At 44.9% G+C, this 23,209-nt stretch overlaps 1 protein-coding gene across 3 annotated transcripts in view; it reads left to right on the plus strand.

Annotated features, from left to right (window-relative positions):
- The window catches only part of SLC22A23 (solute carrier family 22 member 23), a 164,745-nt gene that overhangs the window by 29,505 nt on the left and 112,031 nt on the right, over window positions 1–23,209 (plus strand). For all 3 annotated transcript variants that reach the window (XM_084797190.1, XM_084797191.1, XM_084797192.1), the window contains exons 2-3: window positions 7,169–7,272; window positions 13,722–13,876. In XM_084797190.1, the coding sequence (XP_084653316.1) occupies window positions 7,169–7,272; window positions 13,722–13,876 (259 nt within the window). The remainder of the gene's footprint in view (window positions 1–7,168; window positions 7,273–13,721; window positions 13,877–23,209) is intronic.

Raw genomic sequence — 23,209 nt, forward strand, 5'->3', positions numbered from 1 at the left:
CAAAAACAAAATAAAAAAACAAAAAGCCTGGCATGAAGGGTTTTGCAGAAAGCTGCATTCTCCCTTTATCTCAGACAAACTTGCAATCCATTTTTTTCCCCTACAGTTTTCTCCAACAAGCTGTAGTTAGTTTTTTGTTGTTTTTGTTTTTCACAATAGGTTAAAGGGAAGAGATACAGACGAAGAGCAATTGCAGTGGCAATTAACAAAAAAAACAGAGACAAAATTTAAAAAAAATATATATATATATATATCCCCGGAGTCCCTGGCAAGGATGTTGATGATGTCATTTAAGGAAACTCACAAGCATGCCAGCTCTAATTGGCACTTGTGTTGGCTACTGTTGACATCAGACCTCCTGAAACTGGAGGATGAGCTTACAGGCAAAATGCAGAGGGAGTTTGAGGTTTTTCAAATTAGGCAATATATCTTGAATTTTGATGAAGTCTTTTAAGTAAAAAAAAAAAAGACTCTATGCTACTAAAATAGGAATACTAAAAATGGTAGCCTTGGCTGCCTACATGTGGAGAAGCTAACTGTGGCTCAAACCCTCCCTCAGTCTGGCTAGTGGACACCTTTTTTTTTTTTTTGGTCCATATGTGACTGATTTTCACATGTATATGCATGCTTCTATTGGATGCACATATGTGTATGTGGGTATGTTCTTAAAATTCCAATTGTTTCTAGTTTAAAAGCAGCATAACAGCACATCCATAATGTATAACACACTAGTTCCAGGGAGGCCACGAAATGCTTTTTTGGAAGGAAAAAGTGATGACTCCATATTTCTCAACATTCCTGCAACCCAGTTGGGCATCTTGTTTTATTTAATCCATTGGAATTTAAGGCCATTTTGTCTTCTTTGTAGCATTTCTTTGAACTTTTTCCTTGTATCTCAACTGACTGTGCTCAGGCACAGAACAGGCAGCTAGCACTGTGGCTGGCAAAGCCCTGTGGTGTGCTGATGGCAACAATTTTCATGGGCATCTCTACCCTAAAAGATAAAACTTGGGGGCAACTTACACTCAATTTAAAACACACACAACACACAAAACACAAAACACACACCTCACAGTAAATTTCACCTGGGATAACAGACATGTCCCACCACACCCAGTTTTCTTCTGTGCTAGAATACAGCCTAGAGCTTTGGGCATGCAAGGCAAGCACTCTACCAACGCAAGTATCCCCAGTCTCTAATTTTTTAGATTGCATGAAAATACATATCCCCAGAAAGGTGAAAGACATATGATTCTTCTGTTGTTGTTGTTGTTGTTGTTGCTTTTAAATGATTTTTGTCTTGCCCTTATCACGACATTTTCTTCCCACATTACAGTTCATAGTTAATCACTATAAGATTAGTGAATACAAGAACAGTATAAACTGGAAAATAAAATTCAGTTTCCATTCTATTCTCAGATCTCCCTTCCCCCTGCCCCCCCCCCCGTGTGTGTGTGTGTGTGTGTGTGTGTGTGTGTGTGTGTGTGTGTGTATGTGTGTGTGTGTATGTGTGTGTGTATGTGTGTGTGTGTATGTGTGTGTGTGTATGTGTGTGTGTGTGTGTGTGTGTGTGTGTGTGTGTGTAGTCAGTGTATGTTGGAGATAAGAGGAAACCGTGTGAGAATCAGCTCTCCTTCCACCTATGGGCTCTCAGGTAGGCAGGTTTGGCTGTTGTAGCCTGGATGTTCTGGCCTGCTTCCTTGTCACTGTGCACACCAGCTTGTGCCTTCATGTCTTCGTTCTGGCGCTACGATACATAAGGAAAGTTTCTGTCAGTCATTACTTGTTGAAAGCAGAATTTTCAGTGGCCACATGGTTCCCTGGACCTTTTCTCGGAAACTCATGTGTTGCTCTTTTAAGTTACAACTGATGATGTTGTTGAATAGGAAACCTCTGTGGACATCTCTGATAATTTTTGGGAAAAAGTTACCCAAAGTGAAGTTTGCTCTCCCAAAGGGTAGATACTACTTAAAGTGATGAGCTGTATGTTGTCAGATTTCTTCTTTTAAAAATGATGCCTGCTGCCACACCTTGTTTTTTTTAGAAATGTGTGTGTGTGTGTGTCTGTGTGTATATGTATATATTCACATATATAGCTTAGATTTTCATTAGCAGAATAGAACATTTCCTGAGTATTTCCAACTCATTTATATTCCATATTTTGTCAACTGCCTGAGTGTTCATACACGTTTCCATTTAAAGTGTTAGTCTATATTGCTAAGAAAACAAAACAAGGGGAAAATAGCTGATAGTTAAGTGTGAGGCCTGTGGTGTAGTTTTACAAATCTATAATTCTGTTTATGATATTTTTGGTATATAGAAATTTTAACTAATTAAAGTTAATAAAGAAGTAGTAACAAACTAAAAACATCTACTAGTCTTTGAAAAAAAAGATTTTTATTTCTATGTGTAGGAGTGTTTGCCTGGATGTATGTATGTACAAGCACCATATGCATGTCTAGTGCCTGTGGGGATCAGAGGAGGGCACTGGATCTCCTGAAGCTGAAGTTACAGACTGTTGTGAGCTGCCATGTGGGTGCTGGGACTGAGCCCAAGTACTCTGCAAGAACAGCCAGTGCTTGTGCCCTCTGAGCCTTCTCGCCAGCCTCTCTTGTCCTTCCTTTGGATAATTTTCTCCCACTAGTTTTTAATTACAGACATCCAACCTCCACAATCAGATAAGTAACCTCTCTTCTTCCAAAGTCTCCCAAAATCTTTTCAAAGATTCTTCTTTTTAAAATCTACTAGAGAACTACTTCCTTATTACTGAGAAGTTGTTTTCTCTATGTCTCGTTTTCCCATCTTCTTGAGAAATGTGATTAGTTTCCTTGAAGACTTTTCTCTGCTCTAACAAGTTGACAAATTTGATAAATGCCTTAAAACGATACAACTTCTATTTCTTGTAGCCTGCCCTTAAAACCTATAGGTAAAAAAGCAGCCTACCAGATCTTTTATCTCTCTCAAAATTTTAAATCAATTTTTCGAGCAGAATACATAGCAGCTAACATGTAGTAGGAGATGTGTGAAATCTTTTGTCTTGCCTTTAAGCTTAGGGCAGAGTCCCCAGGGGTAGTGATCACGGTATGCTTCTGGAGTGGGTATGGTGACAGAGAGGGCAAGCGTGGTGTGTTGAAATGGGCTGAGGCTTGAAGCATTTATGATCCTGTTAAACCTGCTGATAGAGTGTTACCCTGCTTCCTCAGAGGGCTGTTCCCATTGTTCTCTGGGGAATGGATTTCCAGGAGGTGGAGTTAATGCCAGGGTGTCCTGCTGCTGGAGAGTGGTGGTTTTGGGCCACGTCTTTCTTGGGAACTCTATTTCAAGGACACTCAGTCAAGAAAGGGGCTCACTTTACAATTATCAGGCACCGCTGTGGGTACTGCAGGAGACAGTGATTAAACACATGGTGCCTCTTAGGTTTCTAGAACGGCCATGGCTGGGGGCTTCAGAAGGACTCTTGGCATAGCACTTTATACCCAACCTGCCCAGGGTTTCCGGTTAGAAGCCTAGAACTTAGGCAGCCACTGTCCTAGCTACCGGCTCCGTGCTCTTTGTAAAGCTACATTCAGGTTGTATATTTGAAGGGGTTTCCATTGTTCTGCTGGTGTTGGTGATTGATTGACGGAGGGAGGAGAAAGGGAGGAGGAGAGGTAATCAAGGCTGTTAAGTCTGGTCTTAGACTTTCTACACAGCCTTGCTGTATTTAGACTTTTTCTTTTCTCTTTTTGATGGAGTAGTTAAATCTTAAAACTCATTTTAATTTCCTGACTGACTAATCGGCATAATCTTATCTATCGCAAGGAGAACAAATTTGAGAGCCAGGTGATGACGGAGCTTCCTCATACTTCTGAAATTCTTTGGTGGATTGCTAGAAAGATAACCCTGTGTGAGGACGCACTGGTGCGCCCCTGTACTGTTGTTGTTGTTGTTGTTGTTGTTGAAGTTAAACAAGGGAGCCAGCTCCGTGGATTTCCCTCATCTCCGTCCCCACTCCCCCCACCTCCAGCCCACCCCTTTAGCTCAATGGCATGTGCCAGCGTGGGCCCCTAGAACAGTGTTGTAGGCGGCTCCCCAGGTATGAGTAACCCTTATCTTGCTAAGCCTGCTGGGTGCTCCTAGGTGCTGTAGGCGCTGTGCTTGTTGACTCAGATAGCATCCGGCTGAGGAAGCTGTAGGGCACAGGTGGCCAGGCCGCCTTGCCCTGGATTCTCTGGTCCACCACCCCAGGGAGGCTGAGCTCATTGGTGCCAACCAGGCTTCCTTTCCAATTGACAGTGTGAGTGAATCAGTTTTCCTCCATGTTCTAATAATTTTCCACTCTGGCATTGTTAATTGGTAGGGGTCACGTTGAGGTGACTACTGAACAACTTATTAGGTGGCAACTAAATTAGGTCGTGGCTGCCCCAGGCCGGGTTAGTAATTGCTCAGGTGACTGAGTTGGCAACCACGCAGGCTATTTTTCTCCACTTCCCTGGATGTTTTCATTAAAATCTCCTGTCTCCCGGCCATTTAATATAAGTGTAATGTACTATTTTGCATCGCTTAACCTTGAGTAAACTTATCAATGGGGAGTCTTGGTGGAGGTGCGAAGGTAGTTAAAAGTAGAGAGCGATTGGAAGAGATGGCAGCTGGCGTGTTTCTCCCAGGCAGAAACCTGGGTCAGGCCAGCTTTGTGCTTGCCAAGAATATGCCAGGCTGAAGTCTATGCAGGTGCAGTGTAGCTGAGAGGTGAACAGGTACAGGTGCTGCCTCTCTCAGAATGTTTAAACAGAGCTGGGAGAACAGAATGCGCTCACATCGCTGATGGCAAAGCGGTAGCTCTCGCTTTATGGCTAAATCTGCTCTTCTGGCACCAGGAAGGTATTTATTATAAATTTCTCTTCTAGAAACATCAGTGAATGTTGGCTTCCTAGGCTTGGAGCTTCACAGTTTACTTCCAGGTGGACAAAGGTGTCGTCAGCAGTGATGTTTGTGTTGGGTGTGGAGTGTTAGCTCCTTTTTTGGGAGGTGGTTGAAGCCTGGGGTGGTGCGGCTATCGGGTTGGCTCCACTGTGGCATTGGGAAGGCAGGGTAGAATTTTATGGAGGTTCTCAGATGCAAGACAGTCAGTCCATGTGGCCCAAGCTCACCTGGACAGCTTGCCGGATCCGGATACGCCTCCACCCCTGTGCTGGGCTTCCCTGTAAGAGTTTTCACTCAGAGCGTGGCTGCAGCCGCCAAATCTGCACTTCCTGCTCATTCCGAGGCGTTGGAGTCCCTGTGGTTCTGTAGCATTGAAACCTCCTTTAAAGAATGCCTGCATCTGAGTGCTTAAGTGACATTCCAAGCAGCCAGTAGCCTTCCTCCCTAGACACATGAGTACATCTAGACAGCAGGCCCCAAAACATCCTTCTTGGCCTTTGTGCGGCTTGTGCTTGGTCTTCCTGCCTCCCCTCCTAAGCTCTGATTCAGACCATCTGGAGGCAGCTCAGTGGATGGTGGAGTAAGTTACTCTCCCTCTGTCTCTGGGTCCTGCCATGGAGGATGGGCAAGTAAATATCCCAAGGAGTCCTGGGCAGAAGTTAGGGCAGTGACAGGTGGCCCCTTCCTTCCCCATCTAGGCCTGGTTCTTTCCTTGGCAACTGCTGATACAGGCAGGTTTCCCCCCACCCACCCCCCCAAATTCCACTGAAGCTGTGACCCTTAGCTGCCATCGTTGGCCTCCATTGGGCTCTGCAGAAGTTTAGAAACAGTCAGGCATGAGGGTACCAGAATCTGTGGCGTTACATTCTGGGTCTCCCCATAGGCAGAGACAGTATTTTGGATCAGGTTTTGGCCTCATGCCTTTCCCCCTTTCTGACTCTCTCTAACACACTTCTTGTTCTAATGTTCTGAAATTTCCCCGTGGTGGGGCATGTCCTCAGCTTGTACTCCCTTTGACTCGGGTTCAAAAGCTCCAAGCTGTGGCATCAGCCAGAAGGGCTTCTCTGTCCCTGAGGGTGGGTGGCAACAGAAGGCAGAAAGGATGGCTGCTGCAGTGCACCAGTCAGTCACTTCCTGTTCAGTTGCCTCTCGGACCTAGAGGTAAACTGTCTGTGCCTCAGTGCTTTCCACTTTGGCAAATAGGAAAAAATGATCATTGAAGGTCTCTCCCCCGCCTCCCTTCTGTCTCCATCTTCCTTTGTGTATGCATGTGAATGATGTGTGTGCATGATTGTGTGTCTGTGGGTGGGCATACATATATGCTATAACACATGTGAAGGTCAGGGGACAGACAACCTCAGGTGCCAGCCCCCCCCCCCCCCCCCGTCTTCTACCTTGTTTAAGACAAGGGTCTCTTTGTCGCTCACCACTATGAATGCCTGCCTCATTGGTTCACAAGCTCCCATGGACTCCCCTGTCTTCACCTCCCATTTCGCTATTGGAGATCTGGGGTTACAGACGAACATTAGCGTACCCAACTTTATGTCACTTCCGGAGATTCAAACTCAAGCCCTCAACATTTATATGACACGTACTTTATAGACTAAGTCATCTCCCCAGCCCTGAGGATCATTTTCACTTTTCCTAATAAATAGTAAAACTTAACTGCACAAAATAGACTAAGTCTCCAGTAGTGCAGTTAGCTGTATAACACAATTTATAAGAAAAAAAAAAAAAGAGAGAAGATATAAAGCTCATATTTCAACATTTACTGTTAACTCCTGTTTCCCCTGAGACTGTAGTTTAGAGGGTATAATGGGGTGAAAATGCAAATGTTGCCTTTCATATCTTTGTGTTGCCATAGCACCCCATAAGAAACTTGGCTGGGCCTTCCCGTCACCTGGAGTGCAGCAACTCTGTGGGGTGTGAAGGGCTCTGGTCACCAGGGTGTCACCCATCTCTTTGGCCATTCTCAGTTTCCTGTGGTGGTTGAGACAAAAGGCCCACGCTCCCAAATTCTATGCATCACTTCTTGTAGCCATGGATAATCTGTTTAGATTAAAGCACCCCATTTCATTTTGGGGGCACATTAGAATTCCCACTGGATTTTCAGTGGCCTAATGACAGTATTCTTAGTGGCGCATGTGATATGGCCCCAACAGCAGAGCCAAGACCCTTGTAGGGTTATTGTATTGTCCTTGTGATTGCGTGCAACTAGCTCTGTGTATGCGTCTCTCTGATTTATCTTCTGTTTGCCCCTCTCTAGTGGAATCTTGTGTGTGATAATGCCTGGAAAGTCCATATCGCTAAGTTCTCCTTACTGGTTGGATTAATCTTTGGCTACCTAATAACTGGATGCATTGCTGACTGGTGAGTACCAACACATCTGACACATGGACCTTTGGAAGGCACAGCACACCTTTGCTAGCTAAGGAGGCGTGGTCAGGGTTAGCACAGGGTCATGGTACCTTTGCTCCGCTTGCCATTGATGCCAGACTAGAAACTGCCACTTGGAGAATGCAGGGTCAAAATAGGATTGACCAGTGCACAGGGCAGGACCAGTGGGAAGGAGGATGTGAGTGCTTTCAAGACTAGCCTGAAGCCCCACTTAATTATGATAATTTATGCTTAGTTGGGAGGAGCTTGAGCATGGAGATGCACAGAGGGGCACCAAGTGGGTGAATGTACAAAATACATTTAAAAAAAAAATGGAGAACTGGGGGGAGTGCCCTGTGCCTGTAGTCTCTGCTACTGGGGCCTGAGGCAAAGGATTGCTTGAGTTCAGTGAGGCCAGACCTGAGCAGCATAATGAAACTCCATCTCCAAAACTAAAAAAAAAAAAAAAAGTAGTGAAGGAGTTAGAGAGCCTTCAGGCCTTAAGGTTAAGACCTTAATTTTAGAGACATTTTAGAGATAGTGCGTGGCTTAGCCAGGAGCTGCCTCTATGCTGCCAATGGTGAGGAGGACGAAAGACCATGATGGCATTTAGGTAGTGGACAAGGAAAGGATAGCAATGAAAAATGAAATAGAATGTGGTTTTGGTGGGCAAGGAGGGGTGGAATTCCTCCTGTTTTAGGGTGGTAAGGAGGGCAACGGCATTATTAGACCCCACTGCTTAGGGGCTGGAGAGATGGCTCAGTGCTTAAGAGCACTTACTGCTCTTCCAAAGGACCCAGGTTCAATCCTTAGCACTCATTGGCGAGACTCTGAGGGCACCAGGCACAGACATGCATGCAGGCAAAATGCTTATACACATGAGAATAAATATGTAATTAAAAAAAAAAAAGAGCCCATTGCTTACTGATCACTGTGTACCAGGAAGTGCCAGATGTCCCCATGCATCAAAGCAGCCCATCCTCACAACATCACAACACACCTACTAGGTAGCTGCTCTTATGATCATTCTTATTGCTGGCAAACTGGAGCCCAGAAGTTTAGGTCGGTTCCCAAGTCCACTCAGCTACACGCTGCACTCAAGACCTGACACCGCGCCGCATGGCCCCAAAACGGCTTCTCTGCCAGCGTGCCACAGCACTTTTATTTAAGGCATTCTATGGTCACAAGAACACTATGGTAGGGAGACAATTGCATAATGTCAGGGGCTGCCCGAGGACAAAGATGTGGGGTGGCTATTTCCAACCCCACTCTTTTATAAGAATCATTTTTGTATGTGAATCAGCATGTCTCAGGCCTGTTGACATAGGAATGTCAGGAATGCCAGGGAACCAACTGTGTGTGTGTGTGTGTGTGTGTGTGTGTGTGTGTGTGTGTGTGTGTGTTTCCTGGTGCCTTCTGTATCCTGGTTAGCTGAGAAAGGTAGCCAGGGCAGTGGGAATGGCCTCAGAGAAGTCTCAGGCCACTTTTAAGTGGTGGAAATTTCCTTCCTCAAACTAGTGTCTATTTGTGTGAGCATACAGTGTGATTTCCTGCGAGCCCAGAAACTGCTAGATCACCATTTCTAGGACTTCCTATGGGCTCATCTCTTACGTTCAGCAATAAAGCTGTCAGTGACCTCTGCAGGCCTCTTCTAGGAGCTATCTAGTTTGTAAGGATGGGGAGTTAAGTTTTATTTAACCAGACGCTTAAGTTGCTAGCTTTCCAGCACGAGCTCTACTGACCTGGCAGGCACTGCTTCCCAGAGAAAGTCACTGACAGAAAGTAGACATGTATACCAGTGTGACCCGTGGCCCTCCTTTGTGAGACATGCAGGCTTGATGGCACTTGTAGAGTCCTGACCCTGCAAGTGATTTGCTACAATCGGAACCACACGATTTTATTAAAGAATCCATCTGTGGAGGCAGAGGTTGTGTCAAGTTTTGTTTTTTGTTTTTTTTCTTGCTCATGCATACCCAGTGACCTCCCTGATCACACTCCAGGCCTGGGCCTGGGGACAAAAGACTAAAGGGTTTGGATCTTGCTCAGTGTGACCAGTGGCTGATGGCACAAACTCAGTTCTCTGCAGTGGCTTTCTGAGGGGTTAGGTGGAACAAACAGGTCGGGGTGCCCTGGGGGGGGGTGGTCATCACACACCTTGAGCAGTAGCTTTGGGAGAGTTTGGGTGGCCTTCCTCTTCAGACAAGTTTTATGTTTTTCATACCTCACCTATCTTTCAGGGAGGCATATTTTAACTTGTTGCTTAAGCCGTGCCTTAAAAGAAGTCATCCCATTTAAGGGAACTCCGTATCTCAGACCAGGGTCAGTTTCAGGGCTGCATGAGGAAGTTGTTCAAGTCATAGGGTAAGATTTGTTAATTTACGGACACTTAAGGCAGCTTTCCTTAAAGAGTTTCAGAGCTGCTTAGACGGCTCAGTGGGTAAGAGCATTTGCTACATCAGCATGAGGACCTGAGGCAGGAGGATTTGGGGTGGGGGTGGGGTCACGGGGGATTGCTGGCTGCTGACCTACTCCCAGGTTAAGTGAGTATACTGGCCAGCTTTATGTCAGCTCTGATGACACAAGCTAGAGTCATCAGAGAGGAGGGAGCCTCATTGAGAAAATGATGCTGTTAAGACTGGGCTGCAGGCAAGCCTGTGAGTCATTTTCTTAATGATTGACGGGGAGGGCCCAGCTGGTGGTGGGTAGAGCCATGCCTGGGATGATGGTCCTGGGTTCTATAAGAAAGCAGGCTGAGCAAGCCACGATGAGCAAGCCAGTAAGCACTACGCCTCTATGGCCTCTGCATCAGCTCCTGCCTCCAGGACCCTGTCCTGCTTGAGTTCCTGTCCTCCTTCATGGTGAGCTGCCATGTGGAAGCATACGCTGAATAAACCCTTTCCTCCCCAAGTTTCTTTGGTCATGGTGTTTTATCACAGCCATGGGAACCCTGACCAAGACTGTGAGAGACCTTGTTCCACAGAAATATGGTACAGAATGATACAACAGGATATCTGACCTCCTTCTCCTCTGACCTGTACAAACCACATACACTAGACACGCCTGTACCGTGCACACACTCTCACACATACAAACACACATAAAAATCCCTGAAATAATAAAATACCTGACATCTTCTGACCTCTACAAACCACATACACTAGACCCACCTACACCATTCACACACTCTCACATGTAGAAACACTATAAGATATTTAAAATAATAAAATATTTCTTAAAAGAAAAAAACACTAGTTGGATTTTCCACCCAGATTTTTGTTTAGAGAACACGGTGAGGCACTCAGGACAGGGCTCTGTTGAAGGATTGCCTGTACTTATGACAGCATTCATAGGCTGAATGAAAACATAGCTAGGGAGATATACGCTGAAGATCTGCACTGGCCTATGCAAAGCTGTAGGGGGGTCCTGCCAGGTCCCCTCTACACAGTGTCCCCCTCAAACACATGCATGACTATCTTTCCCCTCCTCCACCCCTTTGAAGGTTCTCTGCCAGCTTGCCCCATCTTTTATAAACAGTCCCTGTATTTAAATCCCCCCAATCACTTCGTTGGTGTGGGACATCTGTCTGGAGACCCAGTGTCAGGTCCCTGTGACTGCTGTCACTATTACATGCTCAGTGGCTTCAACACAAACTAATCATCTTACAGTTCACAAGCCCAAAGTGGGTGTCGCTGGGATAAACAGAGGGTACCACTAGGGTAGATCTCCTTCCTGGAGGCTTAGGGGAGCAGTCATTTCCTTGTCTCTCCTAACCCCTAGTAGCTACCTGTGTTTTGGGTTCATGACCCCTTCCTCCATCTTCAGAACCAGTAAGGTTGGGTCAAGTTCTTTCATGCTGCCCTCCTTAGGAAATCACCCCATTTGAGATCCTCAGCTGTAGTCCCATTTTCAGAGTCCCTCTTGCCCTGAAAAGTAGGAAGAAAGAAAGAGAGAGAGAGAGAGAGAGAGAGAGAGAGAGAGAGAAGAAAAGAGAAAGAAAGAAAGAAAGAAAGAAAGAAAGAAAGAAAGAAAGAAAGAAAGAAGATTCTAAGAATTCACTTCAGATAAGGACGTTTTGGAGATCATAAAAGATAAAAGCTTATGCTGTCGCTGACCTCTGATCCCACTCTAGGGAACCAGCTCCTATGAGGCTTGTAATTAGCTTGTAGTGAACTGTCACTGAGTTGCTGGCTTATTCCCACACTTGACACAAACCCCATAGACACCAGTGGGCCCATTGGAGAAAGCATGGACTTTGCCAAGATCGCATAGCTCAGAGATGACATGGTAGGAGCCTGGATGCAAAACCAAGGTGTCTGACTTCAGAGACCCCAAGTGCCCTACTGATTGATAGGTGTGACTTATTGATTTAAATAATCAGGGAGGGGGGTACTTAGAATGTGTTTTTGTTAAGACTTAAAAACAAAAGTCAAACATCTTTTCTAAGACAAAGTCAGAACAGGGAAAAAAAAAAAACCGAAATGTTTGAACATCAGGAAGAAGTGGGCTGGTAGCGTATACCTGAGGTCAGAGAGGGCTTGGGGAGGGGGCGGGCGTTGGAAGGAGGAGGATTGCCAGTTTGAGGCCAACCTGTGCTATACAGAGTTCTAGGTTAGCCAGACTGGAGAGCATAGAAAAGCAATATCCAATAGCAGTGAGAAGTGCAAGAAGAATAAAAGCTGAAACATTTAGCTTGGGGATTCAGGCCAGGCCCAGCACGGCCCCATTCACAGGCGAGGTAGGTACAGGGAAGTAAAAGCAGTTGTTAAGTATTTTATGCTCTCCTTCGTTTTGAGAGACAAGTAAGCCATGCTTTAAATGTACTGCTGCAAGTGAGTTGGATATGGACAAAAACATCTAGCAAGATCTTTCCTGGTAAAGGTTTTATGAGCCCAGCACAAACGTGGGACAAAGATTTTTTCATTGTTGTAAACACAGCCTTGGCCACATATCTCCAAATCAAAAAGACTAATAAAAATGTGTGGGTGGCCCCTTAGAAAGCTCTGAAGAAAGTGCTGGCCTGTTGTGCCTGCCCCATGTTTTCTCAAAACATGTTACTTTTTATGTTTATAGTTTAAAGGTTATATTTTACATATGTTATATTTTATATTACATGCCATATTAAATTAAATTTATAGGAAACAAGGTAGAGCAAGGCCTTGCATTACTTTCTCTTAAAAATGAGCTTTAAGTGAGAGTTCATTTACACACACAAACACTCACATGCACACATATATAAAAAGCCTGCTCTTTAATGAGCACAACTCAATAACTTTTAATGTGTTTACAGTTATGTCCTTTGCCCACTCTGAATTTAAATCATTTCCCTCGTCCTTGGGGAGATTGTGAAATGTGCTCATAAACGTTCTCTATTCCTACCCAGCCCTGGACAGCAACCATTCTGCTGTCTGTTTCTTTGGCTCCTTTTTCCCGCCTCCGCCTTTATACTTGTATGTCAATGCTTTGTCATAAATGTCTAGAACAACGAAAGCTTTAGTTACCCTATGTTGTGTTTAGGGCACCAGACCTGCCTTTCCTGGCTTCCCTCTTGCCCCAGCTTCTCCATGAACTATATCCTTCTAGCCCAAACCAGTTGTGTTAAGTATTAATTTGTTTGCTGCAGCTCACCATAGTTTTACTTGTACTAAGGAGAGACAGGAGGATGGCTAGTATGGGAGCTAGGGAACTTGTGGTTTTCCAGTTTCCATGGACTACCCCACCTGCCCCCTGATTGCCCCCAAGTACATGGTCCCCTAGTGGCCACACTGATCATGCACCAGTCAGCTCTGTGTGTGGCTTGTGAACTCCGTGTACTACTGCCCTTTCCTGCAGGTTCTACTGTGAAACACCAGAGCATTTGTATACAGTTTCAAGTGTCTAGGCTTAGTGTGCGATCCCTGTGGTCCCTTTAGAATGACACGTTGTCATGTAGCTGAAGCAAGTTGCAGCTGGCCCAGCCCTGGACCTATAGGCTGCTGGAGAAACAAGTCTCCTCCCTAAGGTAACAGCTGGAGAATAGAAGTCATGCCGTCCTTCCATGCCTGTGTGGACTTTTGGGCCAGTTCCAAAGGTTGGCAGTTTCTCAAGACATTTTATGCTGGGTGTGTCAAGGTTTGTGTTTGGGGAGTTATTATTGATTTTGTTCTCTTGCCTTGAGCTACCCTTGTTTATACACAGAGATGGACTCAGCACCAGCAGTCGGGGCCACATCGTATAGTTCTCTATCCTAGTAGCTGTTTGAGCTCTGCTGTCTTAGTTCTAGAAGGGGGAGTGGGCTTAATGTCCCACAAGAGGTTCTATCCCAAGGGAGTAAGCCATGGCGTAGCACAGTGGGATAGCTAGTGTGAAGACACTTAGCGCGTGCTCATTGGGTGCTGGGTATTGGCGCTTACCATCGCCCTCTTGTTCAACACTGACGCCTGCTTTCTCCCCCTCTTCACACGCAGGGTTGGCCGGCGGCCCGTGCTGCTGTTCTCCATCATCTTCATTCTGATCTTTGGACTGACTGTGGCGCTGTCGGTGAATGTGACAATGTTCAGTACACTCAGGTTCTTTGAAGGATTTTGCCTGGCCGGAGTCATCCTCACCCTGTATGCGTTACGTAAGTAGGAGCCGCCATGACTAGTCCCTCTGAAAACCAGCTCCCAAGTGCTGCTGCCTGAGGGGTCCTGGGCAGGAACTGTGTGTGCTAGTTGGGGTGATAGCACTTGGGAAACACGCACTCTGAAGCCTTTGTGGTAAAGGAAAAAAAAAATGCTTACAGCTTGGACTCAATGGCCGAATCAAGGAGAATGGAAGCTTGTGTAGAGGTTTGGAGATGTGGGGATCAGCTTGAGCTGACGTAGGGGCTGCTGATTTCTCTGGAAGTTTCTGTATTGGCATTCTGTGCACTTCAGAACACACCTGTTGGGTACCTCAGTCCTGGATCCAGCAGAGCACCCTGAAGAACTCTCTCCGGGTGGTCCGTACTAGGCGTATCCTGTACTCCTTGACATCTTTTCTTCTACTTTGAGGCCATACAAAAATCTACATTTTTAGCATTCTTTTGGATGTGAGCATAAGTGGTCTGGATTTGAAGTGTCAGCCTTAGTACTAGGACATTAGGTCCAAGGCTTGGAAGTGTTTGCTCTTTTGGAACAGCATGGAGAAAGCGTTCCGCAGGTCTGCCATGTTTGTTTCCTGTATGATCTCTGATGTCAACTATGGGCAGGTTTCACTTACTTGTTTTCGATTCTCTATAAGACAAACATGCGTCCACAACAGAAGGAGAATCTGTCCATGTTGTACTTGCTAGTGTTGTGCTTCTGCCCCACCCCACCCCACCCCACCCCACCCCACCCCACCCCACCCCAGCCATGGAAAGGCCTGTTGGATCACTGGGACGTTAAATAAGATTCTTGCTTCCTTGACTGATAACATGGAGGAGTTAGGCCTAGATTAGTAAGTAGTGATTTCTCGGGTAATAAGATGCAAATACTTCTAATTCTCCTCAGTACTTCTTTAGACTTGAACTCTCTCAGGGTGTTTATGGCGTCCCTGTGGTCCTTACCCATCACTGGTCTGTGCAGCAGGTCAGGTCGGAGGCCTATTTTCTCAAGTGACTCCAGGAGATGCTTGAAGTCACCCAATCTGGTCCTCTCACCAGGCAGCTGTCTTTTCCAGGCTTTAGTTGTCACAGGGACCCAGCAACCTAGTCCTTCCCATAGGCTACCTCTGTAGGAAGATGGCAGACCACACAGCCTCAATTGTACACCCTAGTCAAAAGAGTTCAGGAGAAATTGCCCCATAGCAGAGGTGGCCTCTCCTTTTACCTTACATGTCAAGGGCTCATGATTTGCTGAGGCTATTTAGGTCACAGCAGAAGAGAACACCAGATGAGCCACCCCATTAGCCAAGGCTAAGGAAGAAGGATGGGGAAAGGATGCATATGTGCCTAGCACCTGCATCTCTGAGTCTATCCCTGGATTAACCTGGCCCACATGTGAATGGTACCTGAACTGTGTACTGACTTGTGCTGACCCCCCAGTGAAAGTCATTTCTGTATTTATGCTGAGTTTGAGAGAGGCACATTTCATGGGAATATAGGCTTGGTGGACCTCTTTTTTGGCCTGCCCTCTTCTATCTCTGATATCTGGGCCTTCCTGTAGCACAGGTCCCCTGGGCGGTGCCAGCTCTACTGGTAGGGCCTTTGCCATTAAGTATATGAGTCAGAGCTTATTACAGGTTCCTGACAAACCATTTAATTTTTGTTCGTTAATTTGTTTATTAAGCTTGAAAAGAATTTTGGAAGCTGGGAAGGTGGCACTACCTATACAACAAAGACCATACTTAGCCTAGGAAATGGGTTTGCTTCTATCTCCTAGGTATAAAATCATACAATTTGGCTGTTTGCATACTGTTATGAAGAGAGCTAGATAGTAAAAATATTCGGCATTGTGGGCCATATGGTCTCTGTCGTAGTTACTTTGCTCTGCCACTGGAACATGAAAGTAGGCATATATGTGTGTGTGTGTGTGTGTGTGTGTGTGTGTGTGTGTGTGTGTGTGTGTGTATAAAATGAATAGCTGTAGCTGGGTTACCATGCAACTTTATTCATTGATTCACTGAAACAGACTGTGGACCATATTGGGCCAGTAGTCTAGACCCTTCTAAGCACAGATACAAGTGCTTCCTGTGTTGGGCTGACAACACAAGCTTTACATCCTGTCCTCTCTTAATTTCACCTTAATGTCCCTAGTTTAATTCCTTCTCTGTACAATGTTCTGTCTCTGGTAATTATCTTACTGCATGTATTTGTATAAGCAGCCTGCCAATTTTTTTTCTGAAGTAAAATAAGCTATTAAAAACAATTGTGTTTGTGGATGGAGAGATGGCTCAGTGGTTAATAGCTCTCACTGCCCTTTAAGAGGACTGGAGTATGGTTTCCGGTGTGTCGGGAAGTCTACTGCTACCTGCAGCTTTAGCTCGAGGCCATCCAACACCCTCTTCTGGTCTCCATGGTTTCCAGAATACACAGTGATGCACGCATATACACAAATAGATAATCAGATTAATCTATTTTTTAATGAGTCATGTTTTTTTCAAGTTGAGAATAGCATACAAGCAACATGACACATGCAATTGCAATAAAAATGTACAAATGTGACACAGAGGCCTCCTATATGAGCTAACAATTAGTTCAGATAGCACAACTGAAATTAAGCAAACGAATGTGAACAATAGTTTGAGAACACATTGAAGTGGTGAAAATTAAGACAATTTTATTAAGAGATGCCAGAGAGGCCACCCAACAATGGAGAATGAAAACAAAACAAACAAACAAAAAAAGAACCAAAGTCATAATTGGCAGTGGACAAGGGTAGCTGGGGTGGCCCAGTTCTCTAAATGCCTGGGCCATCTTGGGGGCCAGCCCTCAATATAGGAGCTGATGACCAGACATAAAGAGTTGCCTTCAGTTAACAGAGCAGGGCGTTGTGAATTTTCAATTAGCATGCTTGCTAGCTTTTCAGACCCAAGTAGCATATGCACATGGGTAAAAGCCTGTGAATGTAGCTTAGAAGAGGTATTGATAAGTTGGTCCATGGGGTAAAGTAGTTCTTAGCTCTAAAGACACATGTAAAACTTCTGGACCTTAATCCTTTGCAAGTGACACTTTTAATGGTCCCCACATTTTCTTCTCCTTCTTCTAGAAGTGCTTTATATCACTTAAAGAAAGCCTCAGCTGGGAAGGGCTGGCCTTTGTCAAAGCAGAACTGGGCTTTATTCTGTTTTTAATCTTGCAAGTGCTTGGTAACAGAACTAGAAAAATAAGGATTTTTGCCATTTTGATTTCTTATGTAGCGTGCCATGAGGCTGGCATTTCGTTTCAAGAAATGCTGCCACCTGGGCAGTGGTGGTGCACGCCTTTAATCCCAGCACTTGAGAGGCAGAGGCAGGCGGATCTTGAGGCCAGCCTGGTCTATACAGCTAGTTCCAAGAAAGCCAGGGCTATACAGAGAAGCCCTGTCTTGAAAAATAAAAACCAATGAAACAACAACGACAACAGAAGAATTCTGCTGACTTGTGGATATTTTCTGCTTTATTAACAAGGTTACCTAAGGTTTTTGTTTTTTATGCTTTGGATTTTGTTCTAAGGTGCACTGTGGTTAACTATTCTGTCCTTTAAACTTTTGTTTTCTTCAAGTTGCCAATGGGATAAGTGGTTGTATAATTAGGACATAAAATAGAGATTATTGGTGTCTTTCTAGAGACTTTGAACAGAAGCAGAGTGTACGCTATCAAGAAAACAGGCCAGGTCTGCACAGGACCACAAGAGTGGTGCCTGCTCCTGCTGCTGAGACCATAGTGAGGCACCCAGGCACTTAAACACACTTGGGCTACATTGGAGGGTGGGTTTTCCTTTTTTTTTTTTTTTTAACCTATGAGTGTGAGTATATTTGCATTCACACACACCCACTTGCACATGGTGCAACACTGGATTTAGTAGTAAGAGACACAGACAAGAACTACAAATCACATCTCCCTATCTCTTTATGAAAAGTCAAGCAGTCTAATCAAGAACAAAAGAGAACATTATATAAGCAGATCCAACTGATTGTGGCCTGACTCTCGTTCCCAGCTGAGATCATAATGTCACAGGTGAGGTGCTCCAGCACTGCTTTAAAGCAAGCGTCTGCACACTGTGGTGCTCACTTGTGGTTGGTTGCAGCTCCTTAGGAAGCTGCAGTTGTAGGAAGGCTTGAGACCAGGGGTTTACGACCAGCCTAGACAGCATAATGGAGCATGTCTCTTTAAAAACAAAACAAAAAAAGAAAAAAGAAAAAAAAAAAGTGGAGAAAAAAAAAAAAGCCAAGATTATTGCCTTGTTGTTTTTAAGTTGATTTGATATAGGATATAGTAGAGTTTTTGTTGTTTTGTGTTTGGTTGGTTTGTTTATTGATTGGCTCACTTGTTTTTGCAATGCTGTGGATAGGATACGGGTCCTTGAATATTCAAGTAAAAAGTGCTATTACTGAGCTATGCCTCTGGCCCATTTTTTTTTTTTTTACCATTTTTTAAAATTTTTTTTTTTTTTTTTTTGGTTTTTCGAGACAGGATTTCTATGTGTAGCCTTGCCTGTCCTGGACTCACTCTGTAGACCAGGTTGGCCTCGAACTCACAGCGATCCTCCTGCCTCTGCCTCCCGAGTGCTGGGATTAAAGGCGTGCACCACCACCACCCGGCCTCTGGCACATTTTTTTTTAAAAACCTTTTCTCAATGTATTTTTGTGGGTTTTTAGAAAATGTCTTTTATTTCTCCCCTTTCCTCCCCACTTCTCTTTCCTCCCTCCAAACCCTTATATCCTTTCCTTGATGCCTTTCAAATTCTTGTCCTCTGTTTTCATTAATTGTTGCATATATGCACGTATATGTATTTACACACACACACACACACACACACACACACATACACACACACATATCTTTCCTTATATAACTCACCCAGCCTCTAGAATGTTACTTGTATGTATGTTTTCAGGGCAGACCACTTAGTACTCTTTTTAGTTCCTCTGGTCATTAAATCTCCACCTTTTCCCTTACTGTCACTAGCTCCACCTTCCCATAATTCCAATTTTCTGGCTTGAAACAACGAGTGTTACCTTTTGGTAACAGAGACCTTGCCTAGAGATGGCCATGTGACTGTAACTATGTAACTTGTTTTTAGCTATCGGTAAATACTTTTTGTGAGAAATTCCCTCAGAGAGGTTCTCATTATAACAACCCTCCTTAAGCCTAAGCACCCAAACAACGGAATGGATTTTACACATAATTAAAAAACGGTCAGAGATTGTAAAGTGCCTAAGTTACTGATGACATTGCAAAATTAGAATTCAAGTCTTGATTTAATTACTGAGACTAGAGAAAAATAATAGGTGTGGTGGCGCATGCCTTTAATCCCAGCACTTGGGAGGCACAGGCAGGCAGATCTCTGTGAGTTCGAGGCCAGCCTGGTCTACAAAGCGAGTCCAGGACAACCAAGTCTATTACACAGAGAAACTCTGTCTCGAAAAATGAAAAATTAAATAAAATGTACAGTTTGCTCTAGGTGGCATATTGGAGTTTTTTTCCCCCTGATATGACACTAATGAATTTAAACTCTCAAGGAAACGTTGAATAATTTCTACTCCGTGAGGACAGGATGACACATATTCTTACTCTACTGTGTATTTTTATACTTACACATTCTTTTGAAGTCCTGTAATTTGTATTGCTTGCTTTTCTGTATTTGTGCTGCTAAAAATTTAGGAGCTTATTTCAATCAACAAGATTGCTACATATCACCGCCACACTGTATTTTTTTTCCTTTTTTTATTAATTTATTCTTGTTACATCTCAATGGTTATCCCATCCCTTGTATCCTCCCATTCCTCCCTCCCTCCCATTTTCCCCTTATTCCCCTCCCCTATGACTGTTCCTGAGGGGGATTTCCTCCCCCTGTATATGCTCATAGGGTATCAAGTCTCTTCTTGGTAACCTGCTGTCCTTCCTCTGAGTGCCACCAGGTCTCCCCCTCCAGGAGACATGGTCAAAGGTGAGGCACCAGAGTACGTGAGAAAGTAATATCCCACTCTCCACTCTACTGTGGAGAATATTCTGACCATTGGCTAGATCTAGGTAGGGGTTTAAAGTTTTACAGCCTGTATTGTCCTTGGCTGGTGCCTTAGTTTGAGCAGGACCCCTGGGCCCAAATCTGCCTATCATAATGTTCTACTTGTAGGTTTCCAGGACCCTCTGGATCCTTCTACTTTGCCATTCTCCCATGCTTCTCTCATCTAGAGTCCCAATAGAATGTCTTCCCCTCTGTCTCAGTTTCCTGGTAAGTGAAGGCTTTCATGGGACATGCCCCTTGGGCTAATATGCAGATATAAGTGTATTTGTATTTTTTTTTCTTTTACTCCAGTGACTATACCACATGGCTCCACGTAGTGAGTGGCAGCCATGTGGAATGAGGGGAATGGAGCTGGGTGAGCTTTGGAATGGAGAGAATGGGGGCCGCCTGTTGAGCAAGTAGCTGACTGCTCTGGAGTGCGGACATTTGCCTTGCGCTGGGGGAGGCAGGTTCCCCGAGGTCATGTGCTCGGTGGCTCTTTTCTGCCCTGTCCTCCTCCATCTCTGAAGCCTGGGTCTTCCTGAAGCACACTCTTTGGATCTGTCATCCCGGTTCCCTGCGGGTCAGCGCTACTGACAGGGCCTTTTCTATCCACACGAGGCGGAGTTTACCATAGGCTTTAGACAAACCTTTTTATTTTAACTAGACTTTTTTTTTTCTTGGATAAGGAAAGCTTACGTAAACATTAGGACCTGTTTTCAAATCCCCAACACTGATATAAAAAGTTGGAGGATGGACTGGAGTGGTGGCTCAGAGCTTACGAGGACTTATGGCTCTCTCAGAGACCCAAGTTTTCTTTCTAGCACCTACATGGCAGCTCAAAACTGTCTGCCAGTCCACTCCAAACAGACCCAAAGCTGCCGTCCAGCCTCTGCAGGCGCTGTGCTGGACGCACATGTCACACACACAGACGCACAGCCAAATACTCATGCATATAAAAGGAAAAATCAATAATCTTCTAAAAGTTAGGCATGGCTGCATGTGCCTGTAACCTTAGTGCTATAGAGGGATAAAGCCGGGGGGATCTCTGAGACTTGGTGGCCAGAGGCACAGCACAGGTTCAGTGAGAGATGAACCTTCCCCTTAAGGGAAGACGTAATGGTGACAGTGGCGGAGACGCAGCTTCTTCCTGTGCTTTCCACATGCGTATAGGCACATGCACTTGAACACGTACCACACACACACACACACACACACACACACACACACACACACACACACTTAACTTTTTCCCTGCTCTGGCTCAATTTGGCTTGGTTAGGGAACCCATGGGTTGAAGGCTCTCTACCAGTCATCCTGCGAGTAAATTGTGAAAAGCAAAGCAATAAATTTATCGGGGGGGGGGGGGGGAAATAGAGGTGAATATGGTGGGTACTTTCTGCCCTGTAATCCCAGTGCTCACTTGGGAGATTGAGATAGAAGGATTGCCCTGAACTGTAGAGTTGACATTGTGGCCAGCCTCGGCTACAAAATGAGACCCTATTTCAAAAAAAATATTTTTTAAAAAATTGAACTGGAGCTCTTGCCTTTAAATCTTCCCTCTGAGCCATCTCTGAGCAACAGAGCTCCTCGTGTCACCATGGGTGGTGAGAGGGGATAGAAACAGCTGGTGTAGAGACAATGTGCAGTGGCAGAGGGACATGGAGGGTGACTTGTCCAGCAGGAAGCCATACTTTGCCACTTAAGACTTCTTTAAAATAAGAAAAAAACCCTATGTCAGTCCTCAAACAAAAAGTATTTGTGAGTGCCTGTAGAGCTGTCCAGGTGGGCTGCACTTCTGCATGCTAAGGATGGCCTCCCTGAGAACCACACACTTCACCTGTGCAGAAGCCCGGAGACAAAAATGTGCACCAGGTGCCTGACTGCACAGATAGGCTTCGAAGTGCTCGTGTATTAGGTGGCTTTGAATTTGGTAAAGATAGATATGTCTCAAAATCAAAAGGGGAAAAAAAACAGGAAACATTTGGATCCTTTGACATTTTAAAGTTCTAGGGTTTAGCTGTATTCTCCACAGAGTAAAAAAGCATTATTAAACTGTGTGCTTCCTTATGAGCTAGGCTCTGTCCTGCTGGAACTCTAATGCTGCCTCTGTACTCTGAAACAAAACCATCCAGACAGCAAAAGAATGGTCTAGAAACCGATAGATCTCAGCTGTGTGGCTTGAATCCCTCAGATGACTGTGACCGTGACAGATGATTTGAATTCTGTCAGCTTCTGGTCTCTTTCTCTGCAGCTAGGGCATCGGTTTTCTAGTGTGTTGAAAGGGTGGGTCCATTCTTGGAATAAATGGGGGAAAAAAATGAGGAAGAACGAAAACATAGAAGAATTCTTCCAGTTTTAGTATTTCACAACCTTAGAGTCCTAAACTCAGCCACGAGCATTGGTGGAATTCCAGCCTGCTCTGAAGGGAAGGATGTCACATGGACTGGCTGCAAAGGCCAGCTGGGAAGAGGTGCAGTGCTGGGATTAATGGTTAACAGTTTGTCTTTGCTGTGGTCCAAGCCCTTGCTTTCCTGTCAGCAGCCTGGCCTCACCTGCCCCACCGCCATTTTCCTTCCTCGATGCACATTTACTAGTTTAGCTTGACAGAAAATCCTGGGATCCTGCTGTACCTGCCCTCGCCTGCAAAGAAAGACAGGACCGGACACAGAGCTGAACACTGAATTCCTAGAAAGAGTTCAGGATTGTAAGGCAGTAATGTGTGGCTGACTCCTTTCCCTCCCCTCTCCCCTTTCGCCACTCTTGAATGAAAATAAAAATGATGAAGTAAATCAATCACTTTGAAAGCAAATAAATAGTCCCAGGCTTCCTGAAAACCTTCAAACGCCTATGGGGGAAATGAGACCATGTCTGGTTGGCCAGGGTTTTCTGCTAATGAAAAGAAAGCCACAGTCTTGCCTGAGAACAGAGAGAAATAGACCTTAAATTATATAGAGCCATAGAACCGTGCTGTCAGTGCTCTTATCCAAATTACAGTGCCATGCCAGATTTGTTCTATTTCAAACAAGACTTTTTTTTTTTTTTTGTCTCACATAAGAGCTACTTCTTCCTTTATTCATTCACTTGTTAAACATTTGAGGGCTAGAGAAGTAGTAATTTGTCAGTTTGGGTTTATATTAAGCCACGGGCACCATCAGGCTCTCAGCTTGCAGGGGCACACATCCCTTGTCTCCCAGGACACTTGGGATTCAAGAAAGGGAGATCAGGGCCTCACTCTGATTGGGCGGAGAGCAAAGCCTGAGCTTTGGCTTGTGTGTTCATTATCTGATGAGGGTTCTCAAAGAC

Source organism: Acomys minous, assembly GCF_964271855.1.
Source record: "Acomys minous genome assembly, chromosome: 9".
Classification (NCBI taxonomy): domain Eukaryota; kingdom Metazoa; phylum Chordata; class Mammalia; order Rodentia; family Muridae; genus Acomys; species Acomys minous.